This window comes from Pogona vitticeps, chromosome 6, assembly GCF_051106095.1.
Source record: "Pogona vitticeps strain Pit_001003342236 chromosome 6, PviZW2.1, whole genome shotgun sequence".
Classification (NCBI taxonomy): domain Eukaryota; kingdom Metazoa; phylum Chordata; class Lepidosauria; order Squamata; family Agamidae; genus Pogona; species Pogona vitticeps.
The window spans coordinates 38,475,349-38,488,571 of NC_135788.1; the positions used below are offsets into that span (position 1 = coordinate 38,475,349).

At 40.4% G+C, this 13,223-nt stretch overlaps 1 protein-coding gene across 8 annotated transcripts in view; it reads left to right on the forward strand.

Moving 5' to 3' along the window:
• Nucleotides 1-17: 17 nt before the first annotated feature.
• OXNAD1 (oxidoreductase NAD binding domain containing 1) overlaps nucleotides 18-13,223 on the forward strand; it is a 38,903-nt gene continuing 25,697 nt past the window's right edge. For 2 of the 8 annotated variants that reach the window (XR_013537232.1, XM_073003357.2), the window contains exons 1-2: nucleotides 18-411; nucleotides 6,741-6,883. Coding sequence is in view for 4 of the 8 variants with exons in the window: in XM_073003357.2 (XP_072859458.2) it covers nucleotides 6,750-6,883 (134 nt within the window). In the remaining 4 variants the exon portion in view is untranslated. The remainder of the gene's footprint in view (nucleotides 412-6,740; nucleotides 6,884-13,223) is intronic. The other 6 variants (XR_012088331.2, XM_073003355.2, XR_013537233.1 and 3 more) reach the window with 5 other exon arrangements.

Consider the following 13,223-nt stretch of genomic DNA (forward strand, 5'->3'; position numbering starts at 1 on the left):
CCGGTAAAACTCGAAAGCCGCCATTTTTACCCACAAATACGTTTGCTTGGAAGGCGTAAAAATAATGCCTATCGTTTCAGGCAGTGACGTCCCTCTTTCCATCGACCTCTCTATGGTAACTTTCCCTTTGCGTTTCAGCTTGCCGTTGAAACCCAACTTCCCGTTTAAAGACCGGAAGTGACTCAATAAAAGCCAAGGCCGTGTGCAGTGGTTTTTGTAGTCGTTTCCTCCTGAGTCTCAAAAGATGCCGGTACAGTATTTTTCCAGTAGGGCCGGGGAAGGTGTCTCAATATTGATTCCAGTTCCTCATGACTGAGAGCCTAGGTAGGCCTGGCGCCTTTTTGCCTCAAGGACTTCCGTACTCGGGCATCTGCTCCAAGTGTAGAATAGTATCTCGTGTGCAAGGAAAGAGTAAGTGCCTTCCTTCTCTCCTGGGTATCCGAGAGGCTGATGGTGGGTTCAGGTCCGAGGGAGGGAGATGTAGTAGCCGGATCCTCAAAGTAAAGGGCGACCTTCTTAAGTACGTACTCTTTAATAATGGCTTTGTGATCGAAAATTTAGCCGATCAGATTTTTTTTTAAAAAAAACACTACAATGTTGTGACACCTCAAAGATTGTTATATTTCAGTGTGATCCTTCGTGGTTGCATCCCCTTCTTAAGTCAGCTTTGAAAGCTGCCTTAACATCTTATGGCTGAGGAGTAAACTCTTTTTGGGGGACCTCACTCAGCTTTGCTTCCTAAAGTAAATGGTTTCGAACAATCCTCATTTTTTCCTTATTTATTTATTTAAAATATTTTTACCCCCGCTTTCTTTTTAAAAGGACCTTACTGTGCAAAGACATCCTTACTGTGTGAAACCAATGAGCCATCTCTCTAGTTAGTACATGGTACCCATCCCCAATTCTGTTCACACAACACTCTTTAGAGGTTGGTTAGGTGAAAAGAGACTAAATGATTCAAGGTCTTCTGGTAAATTTTGTAATTGAGTGGGGCTTTAAGTATGTTCTTCTGGGTCCTGGTCTAACATACAAACCTACATAGCACAATGGATCACATGCATAGTCTGGTATTCTGCCCATCATAGAATTTGACCAGATATTGAAGGCAATAGCCATTCCCTTCTGGTAACTTCTTGCTCGCTTGGATATTCAGAAACACAGTATGTTCCTTTCCCCTCTATTTTTGTCTCTGCTGCTAAAAAAAGTACTGGTGTCTACCAGCTTGAACAGTTTTAAGAGGCAGATTGTACATATAGGTAGAAGATGACCCATCACTGGTTCTTCCTCAGAATAGATATGTGTCTTTTCCCATACTGGAGGATGTTTGGCTCAATGTCAGTTGCATAGAAACATGAATTGGAGGGTGTTGTTGCACTCAGATGTAGCTTTTGTGCTTTCCATAGAAAGTTGTGTTAACTTCTGCATGAATAGAATCCTGAGTTAGAGACACTTCTTGTTTCTTTATCTAGCCACACGACTTTGCCCTATTAAACTACAGTTCACTGTTAGTTCGCTTGTCAATTATTGTGGGGCTCTTCCTCTGTACACCATTTCTTGTGGATAAATAACCTTGTGAGATTATTTCCAGAAGATCAGTCATATGTGTCTGTTGTTCCCAAAACAGTCTTGTTGCCTTTGAATAACTAACAAGTTTTACTCAAATGCAAGAGTTAGGTGATACCTTTATTGAATCACGTAAAAAAATTACACAAATTGCAACCTTTTGTGGGTAAAATCCCACTTTCTCAGGCTGTGTATCCTCTCTTCGTGGATAGTGCAGAATTCCCCCCTGTCCCCAAATTTATGGCAGATGGCCCTGCAGAGTCTGCTTGTATGAGGTGAATCCAGACCAAGGTTACAAATTCAGCTGGGAAGCACAGTCTCAAACATCCTTTCTTGTAAGCATGGTTGAAATTTTCCATCTCAAACTCCAAAGGAAGGATTTGCTAATTAGTCTCTGACCACCACCCCCAATTGCTTGCTCCTGAGATGTGGAGTTTCTTTTTAGTAAATTTCTATAATTCTGAGCCACACAGCCTTTTCCTAATTCTTTCTTGACACGTTTTATTTGGCATAAGCTTTTATGGAGTGCAACCCATTTCTTCAGGTGCAATCCATGGAAATTTGTTAGTTTTAAGGTGGCACAATACTCATTCTTATGTGGTAAGCTAGCAATTGAATCCATGAGGTATTTGGCCTTTCCCAGTTTTGTAATCATAGTTATTAGTGGTATTAACTCTGCACTGATTCAAAGAAGAAATGTTGGATTTTGTTTTTACCATAGTTACTTATTGTGGAAACTAGCTTTCTGTATATGAAAACCTAGGCAGAAGAACTTGTTGTCTATACTGTTTAATGACAGTACTTTGTTTATTTGCCCCTTGCCCCAGAAAGCATAGCAAATAATATCCTCATACTTTAATCAATGTTTGAAGCAATGTGTCCACTTTAAAATACATTTAAAGCAAGTAGCCTTGAAAGCTTCTGGCACACATAAAAGAAAAAAAACAGTGGAGATCTTTAAATATATTTTATAAAATCAAACTTATTTTATTGGCCAAATGCATGTACATAATGATGCTGTAACAAATTGATTACTCTAAGAAGTTGTGCAGAAGAGTAATAGGAAGAAACATTTGGGAAAGTTAATGTTGATTTCAAAAGGGAATCTGCAATTTTGGAGCATCACAAGGAGTTTAAGCACCTGCAGATATCACAACTATTATAATGAATTCAAAATGTTACATGCTGAGGATGACAAGGCCATTTAAATAGGCAAATACAATTCATGTAAACTTGGAGAATAGGAACAGTGAAATATTAAAAACAAAGTTTATGCTTGTACTTTAAAACTGTCAGTTGAAATACTATATAGATGATCCAGTCCTAAGCATAGTTAATTAAATGGCACTGAACTTAGTAGACCTGTCGTCCATGGAAGGATGAAGCGGATCAGATGCTGAGTGCTCTCTTCTGGCATTTCATATACACTATAAAGTATGCTATAACCGTTGCATCGCGAGGCAAACTGGTAATTTTTTATTTCTGTTTTTAAGATGGGAATATTTTGAGTTTAGATGTTCTTCCTGGTGTTCCTATGATTTCCTGAAAGTACTGTTTTCATACCCATACTGTGGTTGCCAAGAAACTGGATTTTGCTTAGGTGAGGGATAAAATTCAAGCTGTGAATAATCCCATATAGTAGTTCTTCTATGTTCCCCTGTTTGGGTAATTCCTGTTTCATTGTTGTCTCTGTGTTTAACTGGGTAGTACATCTGTCAGCTCACCAAATAACATTTAAAAATTTTTATTTTCTCATCAGCCAGTTTGGAGGAGTGGATAGGGTATTAGCCTTGGACTCAGGAAACCAGACTTAAATCTTTACTGTGCCATAAAAACTTGCTGAAGTATAGCAATGGCAAACCATTTCTGAAATGTCTTGCAGACCTCATGAACCCTATTAGGGCCTCCATAAGTCAGAAAGGGCTGGAAGACATACAGTGGGGTCTTGACTTGAGAACTTAATCCATATTGGAAGGCGGTTCTCAAGTCAAAAAGTCTGTAAGTCAAGTCTCCATTGACCTACAGTGCATTGAAAACCGATTAATCCCGTAACAGGCCGTTTTTGTTCCATTTTGGGTTTTTTTCTGGTCTGTAAGTCAAATCTCAGTCTGCAAGTCAAACCTAAATTTTGCGGCCAGTGAAGTCTGTAACTCAAAAAGTCTGTAAGTCAAGCTGTCTGTAAGTCAAGGGTCCACTGTAGAATGTTATGATGGAAGCACACATAACTCTCATAACTTACAATGGCTGGTTTTCCACTCCCCCAGCTTTTACAGTGGTGCCTCGCAAGACAGATTTAATTCATTCTGCGAGAAGCGCTGTCTTGCGAAAAAATTATCTTGCAAAAAGCGGTTTCTCATAGGAATGCATGCATTCCTATGGGAACTTGGCAAGACGAATGAAAATTTTTTTGTCTTGTGAGTCATCGGTCTCAGGAAAAAAAACGTCTTTCGAAGCATGGCCATAGAAGAAGCCATCTTGCGCGGCACCATAGTGATCGCAAAAAACAATTGTCTTGCAGGTTTTTCGTCCTGTGAGGCGTTCATCTCGCGAGGCACCACTGTACTACCATATCATTTAATGCCCCCAAACTCACTTTTATGACCACTGCAACTGTTGCTATAAACTGATGCATTTTCATCACCAGGCACAACAGCAAGACAGAGAGAGAAGAAAGAACACACTACATGTCCGTAGGGAGTGCCCAGTAAGCCAGCTACTGTAGACGATTGGGGATGAGGCAAAGGAGGGAAGATAGCAGAGGTGAGAAGGGAGCACCAAACAAGAAAGCAGATAAGCAAGCAAAAGGAGCTGTAAAAGAGAGGACAAAAGAGGTTTGATTTAAGACACCAGAACTCTTCAAAAGTCGAACTCCTAACATTTTAGATTAATGGAAAAATAAGGCTCACTTTTTAACTGCTGTCAGGGAAACCAGTTAAGTTTAAGCTTGTGGGTCACTGTATGTTATGTGTTTCATTGTAATTAGAAATTAAAATAGATCAAGATGATGCTTACCAAACAACTCTTTATAATATAAATATATTTTTAAAAAAATCTTTTTAAAAAGCATGAAGATTCACACTGGTTAGCAGTCAAAGAGACTGAGGCAGCAAAAATCCATATACTTATCTGATAATAAGCCTTATTGGACAAAATGCTCCCCAGATGTTCTTGGACTGCAACTCCCATAAATCCTGGCCAGCACATCTAGTGGTGAATGCTTCTGGGAGTTTTAGTCCAGGAACATCTGGGGACCTAAGGCTGAGATCCACTTCTATAAAGTAACTGCAGAATGAAGCTCCATGGTATGATTAACCACTCCTGACACAAATGAAAGTGACTGAGTAGTGGGAACCAGGTTGTTGCTCAGTCACAACAAGCCAAGGGTCCAGCAGATCCCTGCCATGCTATACCATATGATGGCCTTGACCTTGTGCTGTTTTGCAGGCAAATATGCCAGCCCAGTGTGGTCTAGCTCAGCCCATACAAAAATTCAGAGAATGCCAGAGCCGTTATGTAGAAAGAAAGGACTACCTGCTTCTTAAAGTAGATGGAACTCTAGGAAAGTCTAGAATCTGATCATACTGAAAACTGGGTTACTTGGAAGTCACTTAATAGGCTTCAGAGTAGAGTTGGCAGAACCAAACTGAACCAAAGAAAATGTGGTAGTGGTTTGATTTGTTGTTGTTGTTGTTGCTGCTGCTGCTGCTGCTGTTGTAATTATTGTTATTATTGTCGTTATTATTGTCGTTATTATTATCACTATCACTATCATTATCATCATCATTATCATTATCATCATCGTCGTTGTTGTTGTTGTCGTCGTCATCATCATCATTCTCATTGCACTAGCATGGTCCTTGTGATTGTGGAGAAAAAGCAGCCAACTTCACACCTATGTCAGTGTACTCTGTGCCTCTCAAAGTATGCCATAGAAGATTAGATGTTAGCTTTCCTGAGTGCCCTTAATGTTGCCCCATTATAGGGGAAATTATCTGATATACAATAGGAACCCTATATCCATGGGGATTAGTTCGAAACACACACGCACACACACACGCACACACAGATGCTGGAAAATGAGGATTATAATGAACACTAAACATCATACTGTGGTCTCTGGCTCTCTAGTGGCCAGTTCTTGTAATGTCATCTTTAGAAATATATATTTCTAGGATTTTTCTTTTAATATTTTTAATGTTTTCAGACCATGGATAAGTGAATCAGCAGATACTGTTCCCACAAATAAGAGAGTCTTACTGTATTTATTAACTATATTGCGATGCTTCTGACACAAATGAGAGTCTGGAAGGTAATTTGTAGGTTTTGAAGGAAAAAATGAAACAGATCTTTAGTTTTATGAACAAGGTAATTGCATCATTAGGTGCAGTGGTGATATAAACGAGTAGTCCAGATAGGCAGGGTATAAATCAAATAAATAAATACATAAATAAATAAAAATAAAGTGTCTCAGACATGATGACTTGGAGCAGTGGTTCTCAGCATGCAATGATGGTTGTGTGGTGGTTTCAGCAGGATTTGCCATTTTCTTCAGGTTTCATTATTAGTATTAGTTATTTGCCTGTATTTTCCCTTTTCCTCTGATCTTTTGCACCAGATCTTCAGAAGTATCTTTTGCTATATTCAAACACCCTATTGGGCTAAGTGAGCATTTTGGAACTTGGCACAGCCACAGATAGAAATGCAAAGAATATAGTCTCCTTGTTACAAGAGTTTGATGGAAACAGACAGTGACTGAGAGATATACCGTATTTTTCGCTCCATAAGACGCACCTTTCCATAAGACGCACCAATTTTTTAGGAGAAGAAAACAGGAAAATACAATCTGTTTTCTTCGCTCCATAAGACGCATAGACTCTCCACCCCCCTGTTTTGTGGGGGAAAAGTGTGTCTTATGGTGCAAAAAATATGGTATATGTTTATGATGCGAGTGTATCATTGAAGGTGTCTATGTCAGCAGCTATCTACAAAGGGCTATATTTTACTGGGCTCATCAAGCCAACAACAGAATTTTTGTGAGAAGGTTAACAGCTCATCATATGCAAAACAGTTGATTTGTCTAGTTTAGAACTGTACAGGTCTGGATGTTGAGACTGTCAGTACAAAACATGCAAATTATATGCAAAGTATTTGCAAATTCTTCTTCTTTCTCTACACAGGTGCTTTTGATGCTAAAGAACGCTATGGTCTGTGCAGCTGTCTTTGCTGTTCCTTCATTACTGAGAACCCCTAGAATCCTTCCTGTTTGTTCTTCATTTTTACATCTGAGACATGCAGTTTTATATTACTGCACAGTAAATGGGTAAAGTATTTGTGCTTTTCAAGTGCTGAATATAATGTTCAGAAAAATGAAAAGGTTCTTATGATTATTTCTTTAATTCAATACAGTGGTGCCTCGCAAGACGATGTTAATCCGTTCCATGGAAATCGCTGTCTTGCGAAAACATCGTCTTGCAAAACCACATTTCTCATAGGAATGCATTGAAAATTAATTAATGCGTTCCTAGGGGGAAATTTTTTTTAAGGCACTTAAGGGGTAGGGAGCTGGGGAAGCACCATGGGAGGACTGGCGGGGGTCCCTTTGCCACGATCGCCGGCTTTTCTCTGATGGTGCAGGAAAAGCCTCCGAAGTGCTCTAAAGCAGGCACGGGTGGTTTCGAGGCACCCCCGCCAGGGCTCTGATGGTGCACGGGAAGCCATCAGAAGCCTGGTGGGGGTGCCCTGAAACCACTCGCGCCCACTTTAGAGCACTTCGGAGGCTTTTCCTGTACTGTCAGGAAAAGCCTCCAAAGTACTCTAAAGCGGCCGCGGGTGGTTTCAGGGCACACCCGCCAGGGCTCTGATGGTGCAGGGGAAGCCATGAGAACCCTGGTGGGGGTGCCCCGAAACCATGTGCCCCGCCTTTGGGGGTCCCCCGGGGCTTACCTTGCACCATGGGAGGACTCACAAGGGTCCCTCTGCGCAGCGATCGGCATTTGCAGAGGTTTGTCTGAAACCATTTTTAAAGTTCCCACCTCTTCCTCCAGCCTTCGGCAAGCCTCGGAAGGGGAAAATGCTCTTTTTATCTCTTTTCCCTTCCGAGGCTTGCTGAAGGCTGGAGGAAGAGGCGGGAACTTTTAAAATGGTTTCGGACAAACCTCTACAATCGCTGCGCTCAAGGACCCGCATGAGTCCTCCCATGGTGAAAGGTAAGCCCCGGGGGACCCCCAAAGCCAGGGCTCGTTGTTTCAGGGCACCCCCGGCAGGGTTCTGATGGCTTCCCCTGCACCATCAGAGTCCTGACGGGGGTGCCCCGAAACCACCCGCGCCTGCTTTAGAGCATTTTGGAAGCTTTTCCTGACGGTGCAGGAAAAGCCTCCAAAGTGTTCTAAAGCGGGCACGGGTGGTTGTGCAGCGAAAAAGCCCCATTGGAACCATCCTTTTGTGATTGTTATAGCAATTGCAAAAAAGTCGTCAAGCGGGGTCATCGTAATGCGGGGCACCACTGTATTTGGATTAATAGGTTTTATGGCTGATTAAGGATTATAATTGATTTAAATGTATTTGTGAATTTACAGTATGTTTCCGATTAGTCAAATAGCACTTTTTTTCCTTTAGAGGTTGAATGTTTTATGTTTGTCTTCAACTGTTTGTTTATAATATTTTTAGAGCACCCACACTCAACAGACTGGAGGGTGGAGTATAGCCATTATAATAACATCATTTAGAAAACAGGGAGACTGTAATTCAATAAGATTACAGGCAGATATAATGAAAAGGTGGCTTCTAAAAGTCTTAAGAAATGGACTGGAGAAGCTATTGAGCCCAGCACTTTGAAATGAGCTTGGAAATGAATAGGCAGTCATTGTATTTTTTTTTAAAAGAATTCGTATAATAAGGAGAGACATAACTAAACTAATAAAAGTTATGTACTTATTTTCAGCTTCCAAGTCATCTTAGAGCAACCCTATATATAACACTTTGTAGTAATTCCATTTGGCGGATACCAGAACATGTATTACTCTAGTCAGGCTGCCCTTTTTAGGAATAAATGTGATTGACATGTAGTGCAACAGTGGTAAAAGATTTTAGGAACGTACTGTATTTTTCCATGTATAAAACAACACTTTTTCCTTAAATAATTTGAGACAAAAATGAGTTTTTTTTTATTCACAGAAGGCAGCTCTTTACTACTGCCTTTTGTGAAGGCATTGGGCTTAGTAAAAAGGAAGGGGAGGGGTGGCTCCCTCCCTTTTTGCTAAACTCCGTGCCTTCTCAAAAGGCAAGGAAAAGCGGCAGTCACTTTGACAGCCACTTGTCTTGCCTTTTGTCAAGGCACGGGGCTTAGCAAAAAGGGAGCCCTTTGATCCCTGCTTTTTCTAATTTGGGGTTAGAAAAGGCGGGGTTCGCCTTATACTTTGGGTCATATTATAAATGGAAAAATACGGTAAGTAGTGGCAAATTCATAGCAAGCTGTTATTTGTTAAAGCCCTATTCAGGCTTTTAAAAAGTTTACTTTTAAGGCATTATCAGGGAGAGGGTTTTAGCCCTGTTAGCTGCCTGTTGCTGTCTGTGCATGAAGAAGGACAATCTGAAGAAAAGACTATCTGGTATATGTGCAGCCTCTCTATGTGATCGGAAACCTTGATTTTTCAGGTTCCTCAGAGGCTGCACACACTCATTCTTGGACCTTGGGATCATGCTTTAGTGACCCCAACTCCCAGGTTTTCTTAGAAAAATTGGAGTTTTTTAATTGAAAAAAAATTTGCCCTCTACTGGCCAAACATGAAAAAAATAAATGTAAACTTGGAGAGTGAGATAAAGGATACGGGAAAGCTTTCAAAATATGGTAAAATTGCTCTCCTGGAAGGCACGAGACTTTGAGTTAAATGCTTGGAGGGTATAGGTGTGCCAAAGGTATCGGGGCAGTTTGGGCACATTTGGCTATAGAGGTTGCATTTGCCCTTACCTAAAACTCAAGTAATCTTTTCGTTCAAAATTACTGTTTTTACACGTATATGCAATGTATGCAGGTACCAAAGATTGTAAAATCATAGGCTGAAATCCTGTTGCATATTTCTGCTGGCATAAGTCCATTGGCATAGCTTTCAGCCATTAATTGTTGCAAATCGGTAAACTCCTATGAAGGAGAATCTCACTATCTTCGAAGGGAGAACATTCTACTGTTGAACAGCTCTTACTGCCAGGAAGTTCTTCCTAATGTTTGGTGGAAATCTTCTTGTAAATTGAATCCATTGCTTCATCTCCTATCCTTTGGAGCTGCAGAAAGCAAGACTGCTGTTCCATGTGACAACTCTTCAGATATTTAAAGTCAGTTGTCATGTCAACTCTCAGCCTTCTCTTTTTCAGCTTAAATATGTCTAACTCACAGAAGCCCAACTAGGGCTTAGTTTTATCATCCTGGATATTTCTCCACATGTTCCAGCTTGTCAATATCTTTCTTATTTATATTACCAAAAACTAAACAGAATTGCCAGGTGAATTCTGGCCAAAGCATAATAGAGTGGAACTGTTGCTTGACTTGATTTGGAAACTGCAGTCATGTGAAAAAGAAAGTACATCCTCTTTGAATTCTATAGTTTTATGGATTAGGACATAGAAAAATCATCTGGTCCTTAGCAGGTATCATATCTACTATTGTTTATTTTATTTATTTATTTATTTATTGGACTTATATACCGCCCCATAGCGCTACAAGCACTCTTCGGGCGGTTTACAATTTTTAATTATACAGGCTACACATTGCCCCCCCAGCAAGCTGGGTACTCATTTTACCGACCTCGGAAGGATGGAAGGTTGAGTCAACCTTGAGCCGGCTACCTGGGATTTGAACCCCAGGTCGTGAGCACAGTTTTAGCTGCAGTACAGCGTTTTAACCACTGCGCCATGAGGCTCTTCTTGTGGGCAAGAATCCTGTAGAAGAAATGGAATAGCCCTCATAGTCAACAAAAGAGTGGGAAAAGCTGTACTGGGATACAATATCTAAATAATGATAGAATGATTTCAATATGAATCCAAGGCAGACCTTTCAACATCACAGTAAGCCAAGTTTATGCACCAACCACCGATGCTGAAGAGGCTGAAATTGACCAATTCTGTGAAGACTTACAACACCTTCTAGAACTGAGACCAAAGAAAGATGTCCTTCTCATTATAGGGGACTGGAATGCTAAAATAGGGAGTCAAGAGAAAAGGAACAACAGGTAAGTTTGGCCTTGGAGTTCAGAATGATGCAGGGCAAAGACTAATAGAGTTTTGCCAAGAGAACAAGCTGGTCATCACACTCTTTTCCAACAACTCTACACATGGACATCACCAGATGGGCAATACTGAAATCAGATTGTGTTCTCTGCAGCCAAAGATGGAGAAGCTCTATACACTCAGAAAAAACAAGACCTGGAGCTGATTGTGGCTTTGATCATCAGCTTCTTATAGCAAAATTCAAGCTTAAATGTAAGAAAGTAGGAAAAACCACTGGGCTAGTCAGGTATAATCTAAACCAAATCCCTTATGAATACACAGTGGAAGTGAATAACAGATTTAAGGAACTAGATTTGATGGATAGAGTCCCTGAAGAACTATGGATGGTGGCTCGTAACATTGTACAGGAGGCAGCAACAAAAACCATCCCAAAGAAAAGGAAATGCAATTAAGCAAAGTGGCTGTCCAACAAGGCCTTACAAATAGTAGAGAAGAGAAGGAAAACAAAATGCAAGGGAGATTGGGAACGATACAGAAAATTGAATGCTGACTTCCAAAGAATAGAAAGGAGAGACAAGTGGGCCTTCTTAAATGAAGAGTGCAAAGATATAGAGGAAAATAATAGAAAGGGGAAAAACAGAGAAAATTGAAAATGTTGAAAGAAAATTTCGTGCAAAGATGGACATGATAAAGGACAAAATGGTAGGGACCTTACAGAAGCAGAAGACATCAAGAAGAGGTGGCAAGAATACACAGAGGAATTATACCAGAAAGATCTGGATGTCCTGAACAACCCAAATACTGTGGTTGCTGACCTTGAGCCAGACATCGTGGAGAGTGAAGTCAAGTGGGCCTTAGAAAGCATGGCTAACAAGAGGTCCAGTGGAGGTGATGGCATTCCAGTGGAATTATTTAAAATCCTAAACTATGACGCTGTTAAGGTGCTACACTCACTATGCTAGCAAGTTTGGAAAACTCAGCAGTGGCCAGAGGGTTGGAAAAGATCAGTCTACATCCCAATCCCAAAGAAGGGCAGTGCCAAAGAATGCTTCAACTACCGTACAATTGCACTGATTTTACATGCTAGCAAGGTTATGCTCAAAATCCTACAAGGTAGGCTTCAGCAGTATGTGAACCGAGAACCCCCAGAAGTACAACCTGGATTTCGAAGGGGCAAAGGAACTAGAGACCAAATTGCTAACATGCACTGGATTATGGAGAAAGAGAATTCCAGAAAAGCATCTACTTCTGCTTCATTGACTACTCAAAAGCCTTTGACTGTGTGAACCACAGCAAACTATGGCAAGTTCTTAAAGAAATGGGAGTGCCTGACCACCTTATCTATCTCCTGAGAAATCTATATGTGGGACAGAAAGCAACAGTTAGAACTGGATATGGGACAACTAATTGGTTCAAAATTGGGAAAGGAGTACAACAAGGCTGTATACATGGGGAAACTTTTGAAAAAAGACAACCTACAAACAGTATTCAGACCCACCACAAAAATACAAAATGTTTTATAGATGGCATTATACTCCTATAAAACTGGCAAAAATGTCAGAAGGTAGCAGTAATATCTGTTGGAAATGTAAAAAAAAGTGGGAACTTATTATCATATGTGGTGGTCATGTGAAAAAGCCAGGGTTTATTGGTTACAGTTGTGGGAAATGATAAAAGGAATTATTCAAAAGAAATTAAATTTTAAACCTGAAATAGCATTATTCAACATCATGCCAGAAATTACTGACAAGAAAAATAAATATTATTTGATGTATATATTGATAGCAGCTAGGTCACTCTGGGCCCAAAAATGGAAAAGTGAGGACGTACCTACAATGGAGGAGCTCCTGAAGAAGCTGTTGGACATTATAGAACTGGATTCACTATCAGAAGCGCTACGAGATCAACCAAGAGACTATGCAAAACAAAGTTGGATCTTAATACATGCTTGGGCCCAGGGTCAGACTTGAAGATAGGGCAAAATGATTGATGGGCTTTGTCTTTTTTAGTTTTTCTTTTATCTTTTTTTCAATGCTCTCTGGAGATTGGTAAAGCTGGAATGTAATGAGGTCTGAATCCCTGTCCGCAAAGGGGGGGAGGGTTTGGGGTGTCTGTACTGCATTTTAGATATGTGTTTGTAGTTGAAATAAAATATATATAAAAAAACAACAAATGTTATGGTCAGCAAAGGACAAAAGGGGCCTCACCACCACCGCAGGGGTATATCAGATACCTTGCAGTCGTGGATAGGTATATATTGGAACCACAAAATGCAGCATTCACACCAGAATCAAAGAACATGAGAGACACTGCAGACTAAAACAAATGGAAAAATCAGCAGTAGCTGAACATGCCCTAAAACAAGCTGGACATGAAATTCTATTTCAAAAAACTGAAGTACTGGACAACACCAGCAAGTGTTATGTTAGACTGCACAGGGA